The following is a 26272-nucleotide window of genomic DNA, read 5'->3' on the forward strand; positions in this document are numbered from 1 at the left end:
TGAAATGCGTTTGCGCTGGCTTGTTTTCGCGGACAATCATGCTTGAAATGCAAAATCAACAGGTTGCTCAAACTACATAAAGTGCTGGTGTAGCGGGTATACAACACTCTTTAAAGGAAAGAATTCATGCTTGACTTGGTCGGAGGAATATTCAAAGCAAGTATAGGATGTAATAAACATACGATATAAATAAATTCGTTGACAGAACACGAAACACCATTTCGTGAATCCGTTTTATTATTCGTAATATGAAAAAGTATACATGATCATATACGCGTTATAAGCTACGAAACACAACCGTAGCTTCACTGTTTGAGGAACACATTTATCTTTTCTTTCTTCACAAGACAAAATGATAAATACCTTCAATGTAATAATATTTTTTTAAGAAAAAATAAAACGTAATATTGTTTTACAATAATTCCAAGTGTTGATCAATCAGAAAAAGACTAATGTTCTCAAGGTGTTTGAGACGTTTATAAAAACGCATTGATCTAACTTAATGAAAGAGAATCGTCAATACGTAAATTACATTGTTTATTTATTTCGCTTCAGTTAGCAGTGGGTACTAAATATGTTAATACTTGATTATAACAATAAATAATTGATTGACAAGGAATACATGTCTTTCGCTAGATTACCATTCAACCTAGAAGTATAGAAGTTGAACGAAATAGCAGCTGCACAGCAGACGACAAGTTCCTCAATAAATGTCTAAATAAATAAATAATTGAATCTAATAGTACGATTAATAGGGAATCTTGAAGAAAATAGACGTATTTAAAAAAATGCTCGACAGTCGATTGATAGTAGAGTATACGTATCGAAATGTTATTAGAATCCAGAACGAATGAAAAGATCACCGAGTCAGTGGTGGGCGAAAACGATAGAGTGCGCTGGAGCAATTATATAGGGGGAGAGAAGGGCAGCGGCGAAGAGGTGGTGCGACGAGCGAGAGCGGGACTCGTTAGAAAGAGACGTGCTTCTCGGTCTTCTCGGAGCGGTGCAGCGAGAGCTTGCTGGCGCTGGCGAGCGTCTCGTCGGCCGCGGAGCTGGTCTCGCTGATGAGCGCCCGCAGGGCGGCGGCCCTGCGCTCGCGCCGCGCCTGCTTCTCGGCCATCTCCTCCATCTCGAGCTCGAGGTCGTCGAGGCGCGCCTTGCTGAGCCGCGCCCTGCCGGCGGCGGCGCTGCTCGAGTCCTCGGGCGCCAGCCCGGCCTCGAGCTTCGTCCACTTGGCCAGCGGGGTGGGCTTGGCCAGGTCGTCGAGCAGCTCCTTGGCGTCGGCCTCGAAGGCGCGGGCGCGCGCGGCGCGCCGGCTGGCCACGCTCTCCTGTGCGGCGATGCTGCCGCTGCTGACGGCCTCCTCGTCGACCAGGTGCATGCGCTTCTTGATGCGGCTGGCGGTGGCGGCCATCTCGCTGGCGAACTCGTCGCCGAGGGCCGAGCGCCGGGGCCCGCGCGAGGTGCGCCGCCCGTGGATGTCGAACACCGTGTCTTCGTCCTCGAAGAAGGGATCCGGCTGGGGCGAGCCGAGGCTCCGCAGGGGGCGCCGGCCGAACGCCTCGTGATCGCTCTCGAGCTCGCTTCGACCCAGCCGTGCCTGTCTCGAGCCCGCGAGGTCGCGCGTTCCTGCAAGAATTACCGGCACATTGGCTCCTCTCTCTCTCTCTCTCTCTCTCCTATCTCCGTTTCAAATATTCGCACTGGGATAAGCTCTACTATCTTCGTGTACTTTGACCAATTCACGCCACGATTTCCGATCACTTTAAGCAATAAGATTTAGAATTACAAATTCTGATAAACGTAGCTTAGAAATTGTCTGAGAAGAAGCCTGAGAAAAGACAAACGAGATTTATTTTATACACATTATTGATTGACAGTTGCTTACGACATACCTATAAAGGGTATGTTCAAAGTCAATAGTTTCAGCCATAAGCTTTGTTCAGATCAATTATCAAAATGGCACTATCTTTTTTTGTGAAATTATCCTTAATCAAAATATATTACTCATTAATTCCAGAAGACTTAAAATGCGAATCGGTAAAATGTATTAACACGCAGAAGCTCAAGTTCAGCGGGGCTCCAGTGTCCCATATTCTCATTAAACTTAGAACTCCACACCTACGCTCTCATCTCGGAATAAGTTCTAGTATTGCGGAAATAACCTTCGTTCCGCGAATTTCCTTGGCCTATCGTAAAAGTAGTTCAAGGTCATTCGACACAGACTATCGTTCTTTCACAGGATTTTAAGCAACTTTTTTTAAGATCTTTACATCGTTTCCACTAACATTTGTAGTAAACATCATTATCTGACATATGCCCTGCTGTCAACAGATTATTAGAGGAAATATTTTTAATCTACGTATTGTGCAATGCTTTTTTCAACTCACGCTTTTCTTGAAGGAAACACATTTTTTTAATCATAATTTATGAAAAATGCTACTGTTTTGTCCTGCGCCATTTAATTCTCATTACAAAGTATACTGATGAATGATAGTTTTTCGTGGAAAATAGGCGAATCAGATAAATGAACAAAAGTGAATTTTGTTTTGACTAGTTATATCAGATATCATTGATGCAGAGTGAAATTAGTTACATATATAAATTTCTAATATATTACTTTTAAAGGTACATTATAAAATTTCAACTTTATTATTGAAATTATAGAAGTTTAACTTGTTTGAATCGCTTGCTTTGTAAAATGGCAAACGTACTTTTGCGACAAATTATTAAACTCCAGATTAATAATTTGCCTAGTTAGGCAATCTGCGTTTGACATTGAATAATATTAACTTTCTATCGCGAATTTCTTGGCGTTTCATTTGAATTAGATCTCTGTTAAAAACTGTTCGCTTACATGTATAACCTTCATATTCATATTTCACTTCAGAATAATCGAAAGAAGGGCAGAAAGCTATAGTTGCGTAGTAGAAAGTGTTGCAGCTGCAGAGAAGTTATAGCAAAAATCATAAGAAATCTACATAATATGTAAATAACCTTAAGGTAACACTCGCTTCTTTCGCAAATTAAAGACCTTAGAAAAGATAAAAAATAAAGATAAGACCAAAGCATGACTAAAAAGTAAACCGAAGAAACTTGTGAAGAAAGAATAAGACGGTATAATCAGTTCGTAAAAGTGAACAAAGTGTGAAACGCAATGCAGTAAAATATCGTAAAAAAAAAGAAACAAAGAAAAAAATACCCAAAAGAGAAACAAATATAACAATAACAAAACTCATGCGACTCCAGTTTATGTTTGTAGAAAATGAGGCAAACATTTATTCAGTAAATCAGTATTCAATACAATGATTATGGACAACAACTGGTGTGAGCCGTAAGTTGACAAACGCACAAAAGAAGGGTGCACAATTTTGAGTAAGATATTATAAGGACTGACAGATTGGAAACGTGAACACGCATAGGTATATTATTGAAGGTTTTTGCAGGAAGACAATACTTGATAATAGTTTTTTTGTATATATATCGTTTGTGGTGATCGGATTGCACTCTCCCGTCGATCGTATTCATTTGATTTGGTGTTTTGATTCGAATCGGATCGCGCGGTCGATCGGTCGTGGTCGCGATGCGGCACAGGTAAAACGGAAAAACTAAACGAGTGTTCTGACGATTGAAAAGCCCGTGTAAACTACTCGTGACTACTTGTAAAAAACTCAGCGAGGCGCGATCTCTGGTTAAATTGGTCGAAATTTCGTTGTCCGAGAAAACGCTCAAGTTTGTTTGTGAAAACGTACAGGTGGGTCGATTAAAATGAGCGTGGAATCAGCGTCTCGCGAGTTTGCAAATGGTCGCTGTTCGCGGTCGTGTGGAAAAGGTTGTTCCGAGATGTGAGCTAGAGAGAGCATATCTGAATGTAGGCGAACAAGTGGCGTAAACGGTTGCCGGTGTCGTCTACGTGTCTATGTGGTGTCGGGACAGGGCGAGGGAGATTAAAACCACTTGGGAAAACGACTGAAGACGTTACCGATGTCGCTACGGCGCGCGGCAATCTCGTCGGCGAGCGAGTTGCGTGGCTCAGGGAACAGCGGGCGTCCGCTGTACTTCCTGTTCAGGTTCTCGATCGCCGGCTTGTAGTACGACTCGCCCTTGTCGTAGTTGCAGCCGTAGACGCGCGTGCGCGGCCTGCTGAGGATCGGCCTCGACATTTCTCTTTCAATCGGATTGTCTGCCGCTGCTGCCGCTGCTGCTGCCGCCGCTGCTGCTGCCGCTGCTGCTGCTGCTGCTGCTGCTGCTGCTGCTGCTACTGCTGCTACTGCTCCTCCTGCTCCTCCTCTCTACCTGCAAATACACCAATTGCACCGTTTTCATTCTATTTCGCCACGGCCCTAATCAGCTCCGTCCCAACGAAGCCCTCGTCACGTAGCTTCGTTATTTATACTGCGGAAACTAAGTCGAAAGTCTTTCGTGTGCTCAGTTTGCCAGCTGCCCGCATTTTGTAAAGCCAGCAGTTTTTGTGGCTTGACGAGTGACGACAGTGCGTGACGTCCGGAAAACGTTTCTATATTTATAAGAAAGCGCTCAACTCAGTGCCCACGTCGACGCTGCTATAAAAACGTCATGACTAAGAGGCCGTAAAAATGCGAGAAAAGACTTATTAGCTCGTGCAAGGGGCATCGAGCCGACTAAATTCAAATATCGCGTTCGATGATTGTCCTCTCGGTGCTTGTTTGAGAAAGCACTGGAAAATGGGAAGCTATCGAAAAGGGCACGGGCCAACACGACGAGCATCGCAGGCGGCACGTGCGCCCAGAGGCGAGATTCCGCGCTCGAGGAAGTGGCAAACTGGAGCGTGGCGCGGTCTTTCTCGGTCTCGCGCTCGCCTGGCTAAAATAGCTCGCATCTAATTTGGTGTCCGTGAATCGAAGCGCGCCGAGGAGACGGCGGCGCTGATGCCCGCTCGCTCGCAGCTCATAATCGACCGATGTCCCGCGCGTCTGTCGTCTCTTTTGTGCTCGCTCGTCGTCGCGTCGGCTATTTCAGCTTGCCCAGGCGAGCAGCCGTGTACTTGCAATTGTCATTCCGCTTTGATCCCGTTCCAAATCATGTACCCGCACCCTACCTTACCTTATTTTCGACCTTTTTCTTTCTACTCGAATTTTTACTCGCTCTAGCTATCGCTCGATTTCAGACCAACGATAATCAACGAATTCAGCGCTGTCTCTTTCACCTTCGTTCAAATTTTTATACCAGCAAAAATCAGAATCATTCAAATATCTACAATCTTGTAGTCAACATGAATATCAAAAAAATTATGCAGCTTTAAAGTCAAACTTAGCGTTCACTATGAATAAGCGTCAAGATATTATTTCAAAGAAAATTTATCTACGTTTCTTTACGTTTGCACAGAAGCAATATATTCCATTATGAACGCTTCAAAAACTTAAAAATTACACATATTGTGCATTACGATTAGTGAGTAATGAAAGTTGGCATCGTTAAACGTATCTGTGTAAACACCATTAGACATTTGTTTCTTGAATCTTTATCTAATCAATGAGTTTATATTGAATTCGTAAATGAAAATAAAAATCATAAATATATGAACTTATTCTCGTTGCAAAATAGATCATCATTGACTAGCGTGAATTCATTTCACTATTGACGCGTGAGCGTGTGATATCTTTGACGTCGGAATTTCATAATGACTAGAATAATTTTCAGACGTTTTCATTAATCATACAAAAACTTAAGTTTGTATAAATGTAAGCTTCTAAAACTGGTTTACGATTATCGACTTAAATTAATATACGCCAAGACTTCGTTGATGTATAAACAACTGTTGTTTCATCAACATCCCACTAGTAATAACAATACTTATATTTACACTATAAAGTTTAAAGATACAATAATTTAACCACAATTGGCATTAGTATCGTTTCTATAAGTCTGTACGTAATGGCCAATTAAATATTTGGCATTTGTCTGTTAAATCGAGCCATTGTTCCGTTTTAGAATATAATAAATCACTTCTGACGTCTTTGAGCTAAAATGCGATCGTAGAGTGAATTCCAAGATATTAAACAAATTTATTGAAAACGTTTCATATATTCATAATAGGAAAATTTTAAAGAAAAAATTTTTCATGTAAAAATAAAATAGTGTTATGAAGTTATTCTTTTTCATAATTTCAAAAGTAAATTTTTCAAATCAACGGCAGCATATGATGTTTTGTACCCAAATATGTCTAATACACAAATTAAAATATTATTATAGCGCAACTTGTGATGGACGAACAAGCTTTCGATATTGCCACAGCATGCAGTAATCCGCCCATCAATGCAGTTTTATTTCGATGAGGTTGCGAAATAACGAAGGCGACACAAGAAAAGAGGAAGCTGAGTAGAACAGTTCAGTGTCATGCCAGCCACATTGAAGAGCCGGTAACGAGTTATTTAAGCTATGCTAACGCTTTTAGTTTCTGAGTCAGAGCTGCAAGCCAAGTTTTGATACACTCTTGAATGTCATCTAACTCATAAATGCTTCAACCTATTGTCTTTTTAAATTAATCTGCGAAGACGGAAACCTAATATTCAATTATGTCTTATATTCCCTGCAATTTTCAACTACCTTTCTATAAGTTAATTTGATTCGAGGAAAAATTTCGCGATGGAAAATAATTTCGATTGCGATTTGTGAATATTATAAATTATAGCATTTATTAAAACTTGAATCTTTACAAATGAATGTATGGTTCATAAAATGAGCAAATGTATGAAAATATTTATTAATAATCATTTTTTAGATAAACTTTTAATACTACCTATGAAAAAAAAATGAATATTCAAACCTGCTAGTCCGTACAATTTACTCGACAAATTACTTTTTGCGTATTGATTAACAAAGCTATGATGAAAGTAGCTACAATAAACATAGATGCGACATCTTGTTTACAAGTCTACGAAGTGACATTGTGGTTCCAAATATAAGTGTCTATTTTATTTCCATTAGTCTGATGCATTTCCTGTTTATAGATATCTCAAGATATATAGAATGCTAGCCGTTATGAGTAAAAAATATCAGCCAATAAATTAGCATCAATTCTAATGAATAAACATTTCCAATTATTTCAAAATATTACGCACGGAAGTCGTTCGTTTGTAGTAAATTAATTATAAAAGAACTATGTCATAAGCATTTGTAGTATGACTAATGAATTCTGTGCTCTCGAAAAAATGCATCAAAATATCTGAAAATAAAAGAGTGACATTTTGTAGTAATCGAGTTTTCCGGTTTTTTTTTAAATTTCATTGTCAAAAAATTAATAACTTTTTAACATACATTGGATCTTCCATATTTAGAGATTGTGATTTTTTCAAGTCACCTAATGATAAATAAGATAATTTATAGAACCTCAGCAAATTTTTTATTTTATCAAGTTTTTACCCTCTTGAAAAGATCTAAAATTGACTTCTTAAAATTATGATTTCAACGTACATGAAATGTATCAGCATAAACTTTCTGTATACATCGTTTCTTTCAATTCTTTTAGATTGGGAGGCATTCAGGTCAGCATTAAAAATAGCTCGGAAGAAAAAACAGAATTGCGAATAACTGAACTCGGTGAGCATGTCAAGAAAATTTGTTCGATTTCGCATGCAACTTTGATAATAATAGGTAATTGCATCTCGATCTTGATAATATTTTTGTTCGATAAGTAAAATATTGAAAAGTCGAAGATGAAATAGTTGAAATTATATAAGCTCATAAAAATGAAATGGCTAAAATTTGACGATTGCGCAATGAAATGAAGCTGTAGAGAATTGGGATAAAGAAAAAAATAAATAGCCGAACGACGGAGGGTACCGAGCATTACGCAACAAGTTAACGAACGCGCGTTTGCTCGCCTGCAGTAGCTGGGACGCGAGGGCCCGCCAAATTTAGATGCAAGACATTGTCTCGAATCGCCAGATATCGATTACAAAACATAATTATATCGCCGCATACGAGCTTCGATATTTATAAGGACGAATCGTTATTTTTTATGTTAGCTGAGTGATACATTTTTGAAAATGTACATGATTTAAGAATAAATTTCAGGTTTGAAGTGGTTGATTCGAGTAACCGTTGACACTGATTTGTGAGCTGCGGAGTAGATTGTGCAGCTGCCTAAGACCGAAGAAAACGGTTTGGCTCGATTCATGGAAAGTGCAACGTTACATAAATATTGAAGTAAAACGAACGGCAATGAAACTATTGAACAGTACAAAGAAAAACGTAAAAATAGACAAACGCAAAAAATAAAGTAGGTAAATAGAGCAAGGGGCGTCGGTAACTCGAAAAGCCGAGAGGTGCAGCCGAAGCTGGCAGCGGCGAGAAAAGGGTTAGGCGCGTCGAGGCGAATGCGATATTTTGAAACAGCATATTTGATTATTGCGAGCGCAAGAATCGCAGGGTAAGATTATCGATCAACGCCCGGGCAGAGGTGAGTCAATCGAATGGTTCGCGCGGGCTGTCGTAGCAGTCTGGTGGTCGGCGCAAGCTCGCGGCGATGACGAAAGCCCGCGATAATAAATTGACAGCTGACGAGAGAAGGGCAAAGAGTGTGGAGGCTTGTATGCAGCTGGCGCAACTCACCTAATAAAAAAGAATGGCTCGTTATTTAGCGCTCACTTGACGCGAGATCGCCTTGCGATGTGTACGCGCACGCAACCGCACTTTTTATTATATACGCCAAGCTCTTTACTAAACTTGCGCTTTGCTCCTCTCTTGTCGCTCAAGCTGCCTGCAAAGATATTTAGATGAATGAAAAACTTGTACCTCGAGATTTCGCTATGTTTATTTAGATTCGACACTCGGGATGACGATGATGATGCGCAGTCTCCCGCAGTACCAGAACGACTCCCACGGATAAATTTCGATGTCCGTTTTCTTCTCTTCGCTCTCGTAGCCCACCTCCTCAAGTTCTCCGTCCCACTACCCTCGACTACCAGCCAAACTGCCGCTTCGGCTTAAGAAAGCAAATGGAACGAGATGGAGAGCTAGCAAGTGAACTGCTTAGAGAAAGACGGTCGGTAGAGTGAGAAGGCGACCGAAAGAGAGAGAGAGAGAGAGAGAGAGAGAGAGAGAGAGAGAGAGAGAGAGAGAGAGAGAGAGAGAGAGAGAGAGAGAGAGAGAGAGAGAGAGAGAGAGAGAGAGAGAGAGAGAGAGAGAGAAACAAGAGAGAGAAACAAGAGAAGAGAAACAAGAGAAACACAGCAAACAAGTTAGATGCGGATCAGCCAACTCAACATAGATCAGATGATCGTTTGTCGGTTCATTTCACACCAATTTCACTCCAATTCGCTCTTTACCGCCAATCTCAATATAAATTCTACTATATACATGATAAAAAACCTATTCTTATTACGTAACTAATTTATACGAACAACTAATAGAAAATTGTAGTATTTTTTAGTTTCTAGTTGTATTTAAAATAAACAAAAAAGGACTAGAGCAACACTAAGTCAAAACAATTAAATATAACTTTACTACTTATACATCGGTAATTCAAAATGCACCAACTTACGCATTATTAGATTCAAATATTTTTTTCCACAGAGCGCTCAATGAAATATCTATTATATGCCAAATTCGATACTACATATTATAAGATTGTTAATTACTCCACTCGAAGTGTCGTCATTTCAGTTACTTAGCCAAAATCGATGCCATCTCACGATATACTATTTTATTTTGTCACATTGAATTAATTGACTATTCTCATTTAAGATTTTATCCGAATATTTAATGACAATGTTGACATATTACTTCAAAATTAATCTTCTTTCTATAATGGAAAATTAATCGATTTGCATAAATTTTGTTCTAAATATTTTCATAGTTTACTAACTATAATTGAATAATTTTATCTTTTAGTGATATATAAAGTTTTAACAAAATTACTTTTACAAAATATTAAACAAACACTGCTAACTCATTGGTGGTTAACTTTCTCGTCAACAAATTCGATTTCTAATTTTTTTTTCATTGATATTTATTTTTCATTTCCATGGCCTCAATGACTTGTACAATAAGAACTCGATTCATTGCTTATGATTAGTAATATTTGTACGAAATTTCAAGTCGATTTCATTCAATTTACTCCAGTTATCACAAAAATAAAAGATTTATTTTTAGAAAAAATATTCTTTTACGGAAACTAATCCATACAAAAACTTAAAATTTATAGAATATTTCACTAATAATATCAGACCTTTAGTAAAATATTGAAAAAGTTTCATGCATTATTTTATAAAATATGATTTTTTTTAAACGTTTTGGAACGTAACTTTAAAACGGGACTAGCCAAAGATATAATTTTTTTAAATGAAAGAAAAATAAAGTTACTACAAAATTCTAACACAAAATTTAATAAATCCCATATATAAGACCAAACAAAATTGAAAAAAACTAAATTTCATAATTTACATAATTGCATAATTACATAATTGTGATTATGACCAAACTACTCGATAGATTTATTTGAATGAATCTTTTTTCCACCCTTCAAAAACACATCCAAAAAGCCTTTACGCGACATTTTACCGTATAAAATTTCAGTTATTGATGACACATATACCCATAACACACACATGCACACACGCGCGCACACACACACACACATTTCGTAATGATTGCATTTTTAGACCCGCGTTAACTTTAATAAACTTTTAAAGTGATTTTCGGTAAAAAAAAAATTTTCATCCAAACAAAGCTTCTAAAGGGAAATAGATTTGAGCAATATATCACGTAGTATAAAATATTTTATTAAAAAGATATAAATATGAAATTTTTCATAAAAATCCGGTATAAATATTGTAAAATGTTTAAGAAATAAATAAATAAAATACCAGTGACATTTTTTATGTAATATTTATACAGAAATATTTCACTAAAATATTCATTGCCTACATCAAAAACATTACCTAGAACCTGTCTATAAGCTTTGTAGAAATATCGAACAAATTATTCCATGAAAAGACTTGAGAACGTTTATTAAAACATTTTCATAGTTGAAAGAATCAACATGGGAATATATTTCCTGAATATATATTTTGAAAGCATTGCCTCGACTTTCCAAATATTTTTCAAAATATTACTATTTAGTAATTATTTAATTTCATGGAAGAAATATTTACTTGCTCGTGAAAAGCCACAGAAATATTAGGGAAAAACTTGTAATGTTGAAAAATTTATAGAGTAATTCTTTGAAAAATTTTTGTAATATTTATATGTCTGTGCAAAATAAACCATAGACATATTACAGTAAAAGTTATTGCAATGTATTTTGAAAATTTGAATAAAATTTAAGAAATATAGCGGCAACCATTTCTGTAACATTCCTGCAGCATAAATTTCACAAGCTGCATAAATATCATAGAGATATTTCAATCTCGACATGAAAACTTGTTGAAAACTTGCAACACTTTTTCTAGTTCTTCGTTATAGCAGTAAGATTAATTGAATTTTTCTATTCTAAGAAAATGTGTTACATTTTTACTGGTTTATGTATGCAGTACTAGTATTTACTATTTACTATTGTATCTTGTAAAATTACCCATTAAATTTTTTGCTTTCTTTTGCATAATATTGATAATCTTCTAGTTTAGAGTTGAGGTTTCCTCAGGTATAATAAATGCAATTTACTATTCCTGGAAATATTATTTAAAGATCTTTTTCTCATTTTTAAAATTTAACAGAAAGTTATAGGTTTTCAAATAATATACTAATAATTTCAAAAATAGAACGTTGAATTTATTTCAATATGTATTTACACCAATTAAGATTATGAAGCTTCTTAAAAAATACTTAAAAAACTCATACAAACAATTCTAAAAAAATATACTAAATAACAAGGCCTATTAATATGATATGGTATATTAAGTATATTTATTAGTATAAATTAATAACTTTATTAAGATCCCCTCCATTAATATTTATAGATATACTGTCAATGGAGAAATTTGATTGTGACTTTAACCTCCAATAGTTCGCCTAAAATATATAAATCAAAGGTGCTAGAAAAAATTCTTCAAAAAATAATCATACCTTAAGTGAGACATCAATCTTGGAATATTTTGAACAGTGGTTTCTTTATAATTAATTAAAAAGTCAACTATAATTTCTAGCTATTATTTATGTTTAAACTCACGATGGATAAACAAAATGTTTTCGCACTTTACAATCAAGCTAACTCTGGAACATCATTGATTTTTTTATTATTTTATGTAGAAACTACTGCTCAAATCATTTCAAGATGATTAGTCACAAACTAGATATGAACATTTCTTAACGATAATTTTTTCGAGCATCTTTGATTTTTAATTTAGACAAATGTTTGGAGGGAAATTGCGACAAAATTTCTCCATTAACTATATATCTATGGACATTGAGGGGGAGCTTTAATTTATTTATAAATTTGGCAAAGATACATTATTATGTCACGTGTTACCAAACTGTAAATGCCTGTATTAATTTATCATAAGTACAAAATGGTAAATAAAAGTAATACTTTTAACAAATAAAATAAAATTTTATTAGGTTTTAAAATGAGTAATGCAATATAATGCTCATGTTTAAACTACATTATTTACAGCACTATGAAATCAATGATCAGTAATATTTAGAAATTAAAACTTTCTAGAAGATTACTTTTACTATTTCACTTTCTCAAAGATCTTATGAACTTGTCGTTTTATCTAATATATACAGTTTTTTAAAATACATACAAAATTGTCATTCACAATGGTGAATAATTTATCATCAGTTCAATAATAAAATTGATTATAATTTTTTACTTGTAAAATCATACTTGTTCCAAGTCTATATCTGTGTTTTTTTTTATACTTAAGAAACATGCTCCATTTGAAGAACTTTGTCCACTAAAAATTACACAAATCAAACCATTGAAAGCTGTATGTTTCCAAAGTTTCTTTACCCATTTATCTACACTATTTATAGTTTTATCCAAGTTCTCTTCTGAAATCTGATCTTCACTAAATTTTACATGACAAAAATTTAAAGCATGCTCCATAGCTACTTCACTACATCTACTGACAGCTTCTTTATTACTATTCACCACTGCAAGTCTCACATTGTCCCCTTTTCCAAATTCTTTATCTTCCATTATATTTAATGTAGAATTTTTCATAATTTTGGAATAATCATTCAGAACATCGGTACATCCAAAAATTGCTGCAGTTTTCGTTTTAACTTTTGTTACATGATTGAAAATTAATGAGCCAAAAGTAGTCATTTGCTTTTGATTCTGATGAAAATTTCTATTATCTTTCTTATACATAGATTCATATGAATATGTTTGACATTGATCCATAAGAATACTATCACCAAAATATATACTATTTGCTAATTTCAATAAAACTAATTTCATGGAGGCTTGAGAATCTTCTGTTGAACAATGACCACTTCTACCCTTTTGTATATTTTCATTCAAAAATTCTTGAACTAGAGTTTTTAATTTTGTCTTACGATACCTATCTCCAGTGATATTGAAAATTACTGATGTATCTATAATATATGGATGCATCATTTTCAGAGCATGCATATCAGAATTTAAACTTTGTCCAACAAGTATGGCATTAGCAGGTAAAAATTCCTTGATAAATTTTTGAACATCAGATAACTTTGTTGTTACATTTTCCAACATCATTTCTGTAATACCACTGTACTGAGTAAGGTAATCTGTAATTTTATTATCAGGTTTCACAAGAGTATCATAAACAATATCTAATTTTTCATCAACAATGGATACCCTAGTAAGCTCTAGACAACCTATTGTGGTTCTACACATCTCACAGTCTATACCAAACATTGGTGATTTTGAATTAACCTCATCATATTCATCTTTAGTTAATACATAGTCTACATATTTTTTAGCAAGACCTCCTTTTAATGGGATAGGATAATTCTCTTCTATAAGCTGATATGGTGAAAGAATCAATTCAGTTCTTGAAAATTGATCTGTAGATGGTAATCCAATATTGCTATTGTCACCTTTCTCTGATTTTGGAGCTAAAATTTCAAAAAAAAAACAAACACAAAAATAAAGTTTATCAAAAAGATTTTTCCATTTTTTAAAATTATAATGTTTATACCTGATTTCATAGGAAAAATTTTTTTCAGTAGCTTAATAATATCACCATTAACCTTTACTGCATTTTTTAAAGATCCATATTTATTAATAAGATTTTTCTTTTGACTTCCACTGAATGGTACAGCTGCAAGTTCTTCTACAATTGATCCACCATAAGCTGCTGGTGTAATTAGTTCTAAGCTGTGCTCTGATTTAGCTTTTAAATAACAGAATTTAGATTCATTCAACAAATAATGCCTAACCGATAATCCATCAACAATAAGTACTACAGCATGAGATACTTTATTGTATTTATCTAATTTACACCATCTATCTGGAACATAAGTTGCATGATGTCCAAGCATAGAGTACATAAGAAGGTGTTGCACGTCATTTAAAAAAATTGGTATTCGATCTTGACTGTCAACGTTAACTGTTAGGCTAGCATTTTCACCAGCTGATAGTAGTCGCAGTCGTGGAATAATTGAGAATCGTTTCTTCCTTTCACGAAGACTTTCTTTCAACTTGATAAATTCTTCTCCAGAAAGTCTAGATTTTTTGTTTTCTGTACTTCCTGGAAAGTCTACATTTTCTTTCAATATGATCAATTCTTCTTCAGAAAGCTTAGGTTTTTTACTTTCTGGAGGGTCAAGAGAATCTAGCATTTTAGTAAATTTATAACTTATAATTGGACAATAATAATAATATAAGACTTATTGCACTAAAAAAAAAATATGATTATAACAATGTTGATCCGTGATTCATACATAAATCTAATTAATAATGTGTTATACGGTGAAATCTGATTGTTTAAAAAAGGTTATTCTATGACTTAGCAAACACTGCCTATCATATGCCGTTGCCGTGGACCATAGATATAGTGGATATAGTTGAATAGTGGATAACTGACAACTGTTCTGTTCTGTTCTGTAGTATTCGTTGGCTCTGGACCTCTGATGTCGACTCGCAGTATAGCGAGCTGTGTCCCATACGGCCATCAACTGACTTGTTACGTTTGCGCGCGTGATTCAAATTGGCATTTTATTTGGGTAGAGCAAAGCGAAAGAAAAGAAAAGGCAAGTAAGTAAGTAAGTATTAAATGTGTTGAAGAAAGGCGAGAATAGATGAACTGACCATAGAAGTAGAAGTAAATGTTATTTAATAGAGAAAGTAAAGAAAAAGTTAAAGAAATATTTCTGAATTTTTAAGGAATTTACATAGAAGGTCAATGACATGCGGTTTAGGATCTGCAAGAAATTGGGAGATAGTGTAAGGGGGATAGATTTTCAATTTGTTAAGTTTGAGTAGTAATATTTTACGTTGTTCGACAAAGCGTTCACATGACCAAAAAACATGATTAAGGTCTTCTACATCTGATTCACAGGCACAAATGGGAGAATCTACCAAATGATTTCTGTGAAGGCTAAAAGCTAAATTATAATGATTTGTTCTCATACGAGTGATGGAAACTATCTGTGTTCTACAATGGCAATTATTAAAAAACCAAGGTTTTGAAGCTTTATTAAAGTAATTTTGGAAATATTGTAACCCTTTGTTAGTATCGGTGTTCAATAAATATTCAAAGAAGCGATCTTTACAGCCCTCATTGGTGAACTGTTGGAAGTCGGTGTATGGCAAGAGAAGGGATGGGGAAAAGCCTGTACCTATCGCTTTTTTAGCAGAGTCATTTACTATTTCATTACCAGAGATACCTTTGTGACTCGGGACCCAAGCAAGGATGACCTCTTGATTATTTTCTAGTAGTAATAAAAGTCGAAGTTTTATTCTAAAAATTGTGATGTGAGATGACTCGACCATGCATCCATTTTGTGAGATGGACGTAAGACAGCTTAACGAATCAGTAAAAATTATGGCTTTGTTTATTTTTTTTAAAATGATGAATTCCAGTGTCAGCTGGATTGCAAAAGCTTCGGCTGAGAATATAGAAGCATGAGAGTCTATCCTAAATTATAAATTAACATTAAGAGGTTCAGGACTATAAATTGCTAATCCGACATAAAGCCCAGGACCTGTTTTTGATCCATCAGTATAGAAGGGGGTATGAGAGTTTAGAAGGTCATGAAATTGTATATTAAATTCATTGTCGGGATTGTCAGCCTTAACAATAATAGAACCTTTATCAAAGATAATGTATGCTTGGATTGTTGAGCTTCAAGAGACAAAACGTAACAAGGAGGGATGGGGCTTGAATATAGCTTATTTCGGAATGGTTTTAGTTCTAAGTATGCAGTAAGAAGAGGAAAAGTGCGTAGATATTTAGGGGAGCTGTTGGTTGTACAATCAGCTAACTGACAAATAGTAGAAATAGAAGGATGGTTGGTGATTGAGAGCGAGCGGAGAATATAGTTGAAGGAAAGTTTATTTTGTCTCAGATGTACGGGATGAATTCGAGATTCAGCATAGATAATCCTGTTGGGGGTTGAATTTCTCATACCTAGCGCAAACCTAAGAGCACGTCTTTGAATAATGTTAATTTTTTTGAAAAAATTCGATGAGTTACGGGGAATGCAACAAAGACCAAAATCAATAGTAGCAAAAATAATTGCGTTGTAAATCAGTAGTAGCGATCTAGGATGGCCACCCCACCAAGTGGTGCGCAGCGATCTGATCATACTTATGCCTAAGGAGGTTTTTCCAATCAAATAATTTAGATGAGCAGTCCACGAAAGGCTTTTGTCTAACGTCATTCTGAGGAACTTAGCGTTGGATGAGACCGGTATTTTTGTTGAGTTTATTGTTAATGATTAGTCTGAGAGATCTTCGACTTTGTTGGTGTGAATGACTATTTTGGTTTTTTCAAGCAATAAGGATAGACCAATTTTTTTGAGAAATATATTGATTCTAGATAAATTACGTTCTAAGATCTTCAGGGCAATATTAGGGTCGGGGGCGGTTGTAATTATGTAATGCAATATCGTCAGCAAATTGAAGGCATTCACAGTTTGTAAGAATAAGAATAAGTTGGCTAACACTAATACTGTATAAAGTTGGACTGGAAACACTACCTTGCGGAACGCCTTTCCTTGTTAAGAAGGGACCAATAATCTTACCATTAATTTTAAAGTAGATGCGCCTTTCTGATATGAGGTTAAAATAAAATTTACATAATAACTTTGGAATGCCTATATAACTCAATAGATGAACTAGTGAGGTAGGATCGACGTCGTCGAAAGCGGATTTTATGTCTAGGTATGCTACAGCAGTGTAAAGGCCTTTTGCAAAGCCAGTATAGATTTTGGTGGTTAGGATAGATAAATTGTCTAATTAAGCAGGATCTTGATTTACGGAAATCAAATTGCGAGAGTGGAAGCTTGATATTATGTTCAAGCCACCACGATAAGCGGGTGAGAATCATTTTCTCAAAAAGTTTTAAAGGGGCCGAGGTGAGAGAAATTGGTCTGAACTTGTTATTAGCCGATTTGGGGATAAAAAAGATTAGGTATTCTTTCCACGCTTGAGGAAAGATGCCCGAAATAGTACATTACGACACTAGGCCAGAAAGTTGGATTTCCGGGGCGCGCGTAAGTGACGGGCGAGCCGAAGGCGAGCCCGTCATATTACGCACGCCTGGGCATCCAATTATCTGGCCGTGTGTCGTATACTATTTTTCCTTATCCCTGGCCGAAAGTGCCGTGTACACGGAGAGAGTAAAAATTATGGTGATCGTTCTGTAAAGTTGAAATACCTAAACTTTTAGAGGCTAACCGAGTGTGCGGGAATGACAGCTGCGCATGCGCGTCGCGCGTCTAATGCCGCTGCTCTATAGCGTACAGAAAAAACATTTGGAGAAAATCCGGGGAAACCCCAAGTCGTCATACTTTATGATTGAAAATTTTACTGGGCGTCACTGAAATTTTTACTAAGCTATCTTAGTCATTTCAACATGAAATTCTTTCCATGTAGCTGCGCGTGCTTTTTACTTTCCGCTTAAATCATGTTAAGCTGGTCTAGCTTGTAACGCATCGATTTGATGATTTGAATAACTCAAATCATATTCGCATGTGTACGTGGCAGTTCGTCACATGTGGGTCTGCCGCAATCCCAAAACTCGAGCATGCTATAAAACTCGAGCTACGGCAGCGCTCCTTCTTCTTTGCTCGGCCGCCACACACGAGGTAACAGCTCCGACCTGCGCGACGACACTTCTCGCTGGACGAAGATCACCTTGAGCACGCCTCGTACATCAAGCCTCTCACGCTAGTTGACATCGTCCACGAGATCTAATCAAGAACTGCGCCATTGCTGAGTATTCTCCATCGAACATCTCGCATCATCGTGCATTGGAGGTAACGACGCTTAGCCGGCCCGTACTATTTTCCTCGCAAGTATCGAGCCACGTGGCGGCTGCGGATTTCAATATATATATATCCGTGTGTGGTACAAGAAAGCCGAGCATTGCGAGCAATCATTCTTCAATTACGAATTAAAGTAAGGACACATTCGTTATAATCTCCGTAATTGGATTTAAATGTTGTTTGAACTTGAATATAACACAGATTTTATTTGTATGTAAATTGACGAAACCGCATATCTTGTTTCGAGTATTTGTTCTGGATTTTATTTATGATTAAATTATCAACTTGTTATTTATCGTCTAATTTAATGACACACGACTGAAAGTAGTATTGTCGAGTTAAGGATGAAGTATTTATTTTATTGTGGTTGCAACCAATAAATATGATGTGTACATAATAACGATTTTGTCCTTCTAGCGACCTTCCTCCTGTTATGCAATCCGGCTCAACATTCATAGTCTCGCTCCCAATTTCTAGTCCGGCAATTTCATTTGTTATATGACTTATTTCACATATAATCAACTATAAATAATAATTTTACAAGCTGCAGTACGGTTAGGTGTCTCCATGCCCGCCTGACTTTTGTAAAAACGAGGCGAAGCCGAGGTTTTACTGGTCAGGGCGGGCATGAAAAACGAAAGTATTTTATTCAATAAAGCTACAAGTATAGTACATTTTATTCAATTTTCTTTATTGATTTTGTTATCAAGTAAAGTAGCAAGTAAAGTAGGCGTACAGTAGCAAAAGCTTTGGTTTGACTGGCAAGAAAATCTTTCAGCCAACCCCCGCATTTTTACAGACGCCGTAAAAAGCGCTCTTTTCTTAGCCTTTCGGTCAAAAGATAAAAAAAAACTCTAATTTTGCCTATCAGGGGTCTACATTTTTTAAAAACGCCGCAAAGGACACTCTTTCCGAAGCCTTTCCGCGCCTGGATAGAAAAAAGCATTTCAGCCAATCAGCGCCGCGTTTCCCAAACAGCCAATCAGCGCCGCTTTTCCCAAACAGGCCGTAAAAGTCCCTCTTCCTGGAGCGAAATCAGACCGGGAAATAGGCACTTTCGGCCAAGAGATAAGGAAAAATAAATTTCATTGAAGGAATTTAACAACTCTTCAATTACGTTGTCAGGTATATTGGATAGTATACGATAATCTATCTTATCGAGGCCTGGGGCAGAGTTTAGCTTATATGAGCATGATTTTATTGCAGATTAGATCTCCAGAAGAGTAAATGGTTTATTAAAATGAGCATTAGTTGAATCATCATCAATAAAAAATTGAGGAAAGTCGTTAGGAGTACAAGAACTTGGACAGATTGAATATATCATGGCTTCTTGAGCTTGAATATTTTTGATATTGGTATGAGCTTGATTTGTTCCTAAAGAGCGATGTCGGAATTTTTTAATAGTTTGAAATATGGTTGCGATTGGGGTTGATGGGTTTATTGTTTCACAGAATTTTAAGAAGGACGAGGCTTTTGCCTGTTTGAAACCTGTTTAGCGTGTCTTTCTGCAGTTATAAGTTCGTTAATTAATCTCGGGTTATGACGAAAATTCTTTAATGCGTTTTTTCTTAATTTATTGGCTTCATCACACTTAGTATCCTACCAAGGAGCATTGAGATTTCTAGTGCATGGTTTCTTTTTTTTTATTGCCTTGTTTCTAATATGATGGTCGACGAGGAAAGAATACGTGTTCAACGGCTTGTTGAATAGTGTTTATGATATGATCATAGTTATCCGAGATGTTCTTGGAGGTAAAATCAAAAGCTATGTTTTCTAGATAATTACTGAAGGGTAGCCAGTTAGATGTGTTTTTAAATTTTCTAAGGTTATATCTCAAATTTGGTGATGATTGTGGGGAGGGATGTGGGATACCGATGTTAATGAGCAGAGGATAATGATCACTGCCAAGGTTATCATCGCTGACAGACCATTCGCAAAGATTAAATAATTGCGGTGAAGTGAAGGAAAGATCTAAATGGGTAGGATTGTTTGGATTTATCTTATTGATAAAGGTTGGAGATCCATCATCGAGAAGAAGAAGGTCATTGTCTATGAATGTATCATAGAGACTACGTCCTATATTATCAGTGGTTGTACTACCCCAAGCTTCATTATAGCAATTAAAGTCGCCTCCAATGAAGATGGATTTATAGTGGGAAACTGAGTCTATGAGAGACTTCCAGTTCAAAATAGGAAAATGATTCTTTGGTGGTCTGTAAACTGCTACAATAGTAAGGTCTGTATTATTGAGTTTAACTGTGATGGCTATTGTCTCTAGAATTTCAGGAAAGTTAGGGATTATTTCTTCAATATTAAATAAAATGTCATTTTTAATAGCTATTGCAACGCCTCCGCCATTGTTATCAAGTCTATCTCTGCGTATAAAAGTAAAATTTCTCAATTTCATTTCATATTTTTCTTTAGCTTTTGTTTCCAGAAGAATAAATACATCGAAATCATCGGAAATGCCTTCGAGAAAGGGGCGCCTTTGAAAAAAAGAGTTGCAGTTCCATTGAAAAATACGAAGAATCTTTGTATTTTTAGTTGTGTGAGCCATCATTTGAGCATATTTTGACAATAGAACTTAGGAGGTCTTTGAGTTTAGCTGCATTATTAGCATCGGATTGAGCAATTAAAGGTAAAATAAATTTGTTTGTTATCTCTAATAGTATGAATAAAGCCTGTGAGGCATCTTTAGGAGTTTCAAACACACCATAGTCTAGTTCTGGTTGAATATTAAAAGACGGAGAATTATTTCCATTAACAACATTGAGAGGGCAAAAAGATGGGTAGGCAGGAGACGAAGGTAAGGACATAGATTTCTCGCGTCGTACTCTGTCCTGTATATTTGATGACGTGGACCTTATATTTTGAGTGTTATATCTTGATGGTTGAGTTAAGTTCATTTGAGATGGTGAAGAAGGAAAAGAATTGGATGATGAATGTTGCTGAGACTGAGGAGATACACATGAAAAGTATGAGTTGATATCCTGAGTTCTGTGTTTGGAGTGATTGGAGTGGGGATAATTATTTTGATCAATGAAGTGAACATTGGAGGTATTTGAGTTTGTTGAATTTGTTGAGTGATTGTGGGTAGCATAAAAGTTAGGAGAAGATGGACAGGGATATGAATTTAGTGGTTGTAGACTGGGTGGGTTATAGTGAAGAGAAGGGAAATGAGCTGGTATAGTGGGAGGAGGCATTGAGTTGTGAGCAGTTTTCTTTTTTTTGAAGATTGCAAAAGATCTAGAGGAATAACGTGGAGGAGAGTCCCTAAATTGAATATTAAGAGCCTCTTGGATTGACAAGTTATTATCAGCTGCAAATTTTCTAACATCTTGTTGGTATAAGTATTCAGGACAATTGTTAGATGTGAGTGAGTGATCACCTTTACAATTAATGCAAACAGGGGTTACATTTAGTCGAGGACATATATTCGTTGGGTCGATCGTGGTGTTGTGTTGAAGTCTGCCACAATTACGGCAGAGAGTCTTGCCTTTACATTCGCTCTTGAGATGTCCAAATATGAAACAATTGAAACAGATCTTGGAAGGAAGCATATAAGTTGAGACTGGGTGACTTGCAGAGTAGATGTATACATTTGGCGGTAGAGACTGACCATCAAATGTAAGTTTAACAGATTGAGTAGGAATAAGTCCAATAGTGCCATCAGGTTTGATCCCTTTACGATGAAGTCGCCTAACTTTAGTTATGGGAATGGGAGAATGGATTATGTTTAAAAGTTGTGAGGCTGAGAATTCAAGAGGAACATCCTTTATTTGACCTTGTTTATTAAACGGGAGAGATATATAGAAGCTCTGAGGTTATTAGAAGCCAATTTAGGATCATGAATAAGTTTATTTGCAGCTTGACTAGTTTTAAGTGAAATGCACACTTTCTGAGGACCAGAGGATTGAATACAGCCAGGAAAAAAAGAATTACCGTATGAGTTAGCAAGAAGTTGACCAATTTTTGTGGCATTCAGTCTTGATTTTGTTAAAGTTTTATCCAAAGGTTCAATGAAGACTATATATGGGCCAGCGTTTGTTGGTGAGTATGTGTTTAATGAATTTGCAGGCTTACCTATTTTGGCAAAGTGAACTTCAGGATTGGGAATGCTCATAGCTTGTGTGGGAGAGATCAAACTGTTTTGGGAGCTATCGACAAGCTTATCAGATTTAATGGATTGGGAATTCTTATTATTGTTGTTATTATTATTTGTTCCGTCGTCACGGAAAGAGAGAGAGAGCGTATGTGTGTGTGTGCGACTTGTGGGTGCGCCCCGAAGTAGCGGCGCCACTTACTTGCGCGCGCGTTCGTCTTTTCTTCCTCGCGCGAAAAGAAGGGGAGGGAACGAGTTCGCGCGCGCTTCTAAGCCAGTAGGTCACGACCAGAACGTGAGGAAGCCTTCGCGCGAGACAAAGGAGATCGCACCCGTCGATCTCCCGCGTCGGGAAAGTTCGAAAATCGCAGAAAAACGTACTGCGTACCGCGACGCGAGTATCGTAATCAAGGTCGCGAGCGAATCCGCTGTGAAAATTCCATCTACAAAACAACAAAACGAGGGTCGACCACGTCGACAGCGCCTTCGGGCCAACACACGGGCCGACCACGTCGGCAGCGCCTTCGGGCCAACACACGGGCCGACCACGTCGGCAGCGCCTCCGGGCCAACACCAGGGTCGACCACGTCGACAGCGCCTGCGGGCCATCATTTTCCACAAGTGTGAGTGAGTGCGGTGTGCAGGAGCTCCCCGGGTTCGGGTCGCGTTCGTGCGTGTCGTGCGTGTCGTGCGTGCTGTCACGAGGCAACCGGTTTTTCCGCGCGCGCGTGCGGGCTGCGAAAAGCCACGCGATCGCCGCTTTTCCCGCGCGCCGTAGTCCGACCACGTGATCGCCGGCTGTCTTTTCGAGCGTGCGTCGAGAGCGTGTCATACGGCCACGAGGTCGTTGATTTCGCGCGCTTTCTTCGCCGCGTATAGTAGTACGGCCAAGAGGCCGCCATTTTGTGTGCGATTCTACAAAGACTTTTATGCGTGCGTGCGAGCGAGTCAGACCCGTCACGTCACCTCTTGCGAAAGCGTCTGTTCTTTTGTTTTACATTCGATTCTAATTGCGAGTTCTTTATCATCTGATATTTTGATTTCTCATTTTTCTTTTTGTGTTGTGTTCAAATAAATGGGTTTTTTATGCCGCAAGGCTTTTTCCCAAATACGTGAGTGTCATTTCGAAAACCTCAATCATTTAATAATCTGTTCATAAATTCAGAAAACTAAATAAAAACGATTTTTCGGGTTAAATCTCAATTGAATAATTCCCATCAATTCTAAATCATTTCAAATAAATTTTAATAGTGCTGACATGCCACCTAGGGCATGCCAGGGTTCAACTCATATCAATTCATTATTATTAGGTATCACAACACTAAATTTTTCAGCTGGTATGCTACTAGTTAGCTCTGTAACTATAACTTCAGTAGTTGAATCTTCAACTAACATATTTTTACTCCGTGAATCATCATCATCTTCAGAGATATTTCCATCACTTTGAGACTTACATCTTTTTGAATGATTGTTATATTGAACTTCGTTCAATCTTTTATTCTTGAACTTACTACTAATTTTGTTATTGTTAATATTTTTTCGCCCCATTTGTGAAATAATTATTCTAGGATTAAACTGAGAAGTCAAATCATAATTGTTAGAAAAAGATGCATGGTGGCCAGAGGCCACCTGTAAGAGGTTATGTTTGGATGACAGAATTGGAAATATACAGGGATTAGAGAAAAACGGAAAAGATAGTTAAAAAAAAATAGAAGTAATATAAAGTAAGATAGTTATTACTTATAACGAAGTATAGAGTAAGAAAGATTATAGGGATAGATAAATAAATAAAAAGAGAAAAACATTTCACGGGATACAAGACCTTTCGCAAAGATCGCTCCCATGCCATTGGTGGTGGCATTCTCATACTTTTGCGCAACAACCTAGCTTTCACAGAACTCACCGACCTCAAGAGCCCCGACCCAACAGTTGAAATAGCCGGCATTCGATTAACGAACATTTCTCCTCCACTAAATGTAATTGTTTGTTACCGAGCCCCGGGTAGTACGTTAACCCAAGCGCAATGGGATGCACTACTAAATAATGCCGAAAAAAATGATTCAACAATTTTTTTAGGTGACTTTAACGCTCACCACCAAGGCTGGAACTGTCAAAAAAATGACACAAACGGCGACAGACTCGCAGAAAGTATCAATAAATCTGACTTATTTCTCCATAACACATACACTTCCACTCGATTCCAAGGCTCTCTCGCGTCCAACCTCGACCTCTTATTTTCAAGTCCAAATATTGCTGACAAAATTAAATTTGAACTAGCCAAAGACTCCTGGGGCTCGGACCACATTCCTATTCACATCAACATAACAGTTACTAAAAGCATTTACCGCAAAAAGTCATTCAACGTTAAATCAGTTAGAACGGACTGGGAAAAAGTTAACACTAGCCTCGAAAACAACTTTGTCTATCTTCTCTCCAATGAATATAATTCACTACCAGCAGATGGAAAATATAACCTATTTACTGATATTATAACTGAGGCTATTGCAAACAATTCCCCCAGAAAAAGAACGGTCTGTAACAAAACTCATCGCAACCCGGTAATGTGGTGGGACTCAGAGTGTGACAAATTTAAAAGACTCAGAACAGCCGCGTTCAAACGCTGGCGTTTTACTAAAGCTCTCGACGACTTTACATCTTACAAAAAATCTTGCGCTCAAGCTACTAACTTATTCAAAAAAAAAAGAAAGTTACACTATAGATCATTTGCTAGCTCACTTAACTTCAGATCTAATCGTAGCTACGTGTGGCACTCTAGCAAAATTTTAAAAAACAAATGGGCTAAAACAAAACCGGATCACACCTCTGAAAACCTTCAAACTCAATCTAAAATTGAATCTGCTCTCAACAAAATAAGCTCCCCGTGGTGCTCCACTGACCCAAGCCACTTGCCAGTTTGCGACGAAAACGACTTTCTCAGCGCTCCCTTTGACTTTACTGAGTTCAATGTCGCCCTCGAAAGTAAAAACTCTAAGTCGTCCCCTGGAATTGATGGAATCGATTTCGATACTATCCAATGCCTCCCCATTAAATATAAACTCGTCTTGCTAGATATTTTCAACGAAATGCACACAACCGATTGCTATCCAGACAGCTGGAAAAACTCTTTCATCCACTTTATAAATAAGTCCGATGGAAAGAATGTCCGCCCTATAGCGCTCACATCCTGTTTATGTAAACTTTTCGAAACCCTGCTGAAGAACAGGCTGCAGTGGTGGATTGAACACTTCAACCTTCTTCCTAGCAGTCAAACAGGCTTTCGAAAAGGCCAATGCACAACTGACAACCTCACCAATTTTCTAGTATACACCGAAGAGGCTTTCGCAAATAAAAATAGTGTTCTGGCTGCATTCCTAGATGTCAGTGGCGCATTCGATAAAGTGCTAATAGATCTTTTACTTGTAAAATTAGCTTCACTTGGCTGCCCCTCTAATCTCGTCAAATTCGTTCAATTCCTTCTTACCGACAGAATTATTCACACTGACAGTCTGGGCTCTGCCACCAGAACAGTCAATCGTGGCGTACCGCAAGGAGGCGTGCTAAGCCCTCTTCTTTACTGTATTTATGTATCATGCGTAGCTAATGGCCTACCAAAAAGCGTCAACATGTCTCAATTCGCCGACGATATCGCTATCTATCTCAGTCAAAAAATCAAATCCCGCGTAAAACTGCTAGAAAAAACCATAAAGACAATCCACCTTAAGCTTTCTGAACTAGGTCTTGATTTCTGTGTAACCAAAACCGTCT

At 37.1% G+C, this 26272-nt stretch overlaps 2 protein-coding genes across 3 annotated transcripts; both read right to left on the minus strand.

The window, feature by feature from the left end:
• Positions 1-200: 200 nt before the first annotated feature.
• On the minus strand, positions 201-8982 carry LOC131667765 (uncharacterized). 2 transcript variants are annotated; one of them, XM_058941434.1, is made up of 3 exons: positions 8776-8982; positions 3983-4296; positions 201-1629 (listed from the first exon to the last, which is right to left on the minus strand). In XM_058941434.1, the coding sequence occupies exons 2-3, from the start codon at positions 4161-4163 to the stop codon at positions 968-970; spliced, it is 843 nt and encodes a 280-aa protein (XP_058797417.1). In that variant the 5' UTR covers positions 4164-4296; positions 8776-8982; the 3' UTR covers positions 201-967. The 2 variants fall into 2 exon arrangements, with proteins under 2 accessions (XP_058797417.1, XP_058797418.1); XM_058941435.1 differs by lacking the exon at positions 8776-8982 and adding an exon at positions 8593-8750.
• Positions 8983-11950: 2968 nt separating this feature from the next.
• Positions 11951-14945, minus strand: LOC131667751 (RNA exonuclease 5). The gene is made up of 2 exons (XM_058941409.1): positions 14112-14945; positions 11951-14028 (listed from the first exon to the last, which is right to left on the minus strand). The coding sequence occupies exons 1-2, from the start codon at positions 14752-14754 to the stop codon at positions 12803-12805; spliced, it is 1869 nt and encodes a 622-aa protein (XP_058797392.1). The 5' UTR covers positions 14755-14945; the 3' UTR covers positions 11951-12802.
• Between the last annotated feature and the right edge of the window lie 11327 nt (positions 14946-26272).

The sequence above is a fragment of the Phymastichus coffea genome, unplaced genomic scaffold (genome assembly GCF_024137745.1).
Source record: "Phymastichus coffea isolate CEN01 unplaced genomic scaffold, Cenicafe_Pcof_1.1 PCOF00070, whole genome shotgun sequence".
NCBI lineage: Eukaryota > Metazoa > Arthropoda > Insecta > Hymenoptera > Eulophidae > Phymastichus > Phymastichus coffea.

What these genes read in the sequence shown, in the direction of transcription:
- LOC131667765 (XM_058941434.1), bottom strand. Translation starts at nt 4,163, where the DNA reads ATGTCGAGGCCGATCCTCAGCAGGCCGCGCACGCGCGTCTACGGCTGC. An exon ending in CGCGCGCCGTAGCGACATCG is followed by an intron (nt 1,630 to 3,982) that starts GTAACGTCTTCA and finishes TAATTCTTGCAG; the next exon opens with GAACGCGCGACCTCGCGGGC.
- LOC131667751 (XM_058941409.1), bottom strand. Translation starts at nt 14,754, where the DNA reads ATGCTAGATTCTCTTGACCCTCCAGAAAGTAAAAAACCTAAGCTTTCT. An exon ending in AATTTTTCCTATGAAATCAG is followed by an intron (nt 14,029 to 14,111) that starts GTATAAACATTA and finishes TTGAAATTTTAG; the next exon opens with CTCCAAAATCAGAGAAAGGT.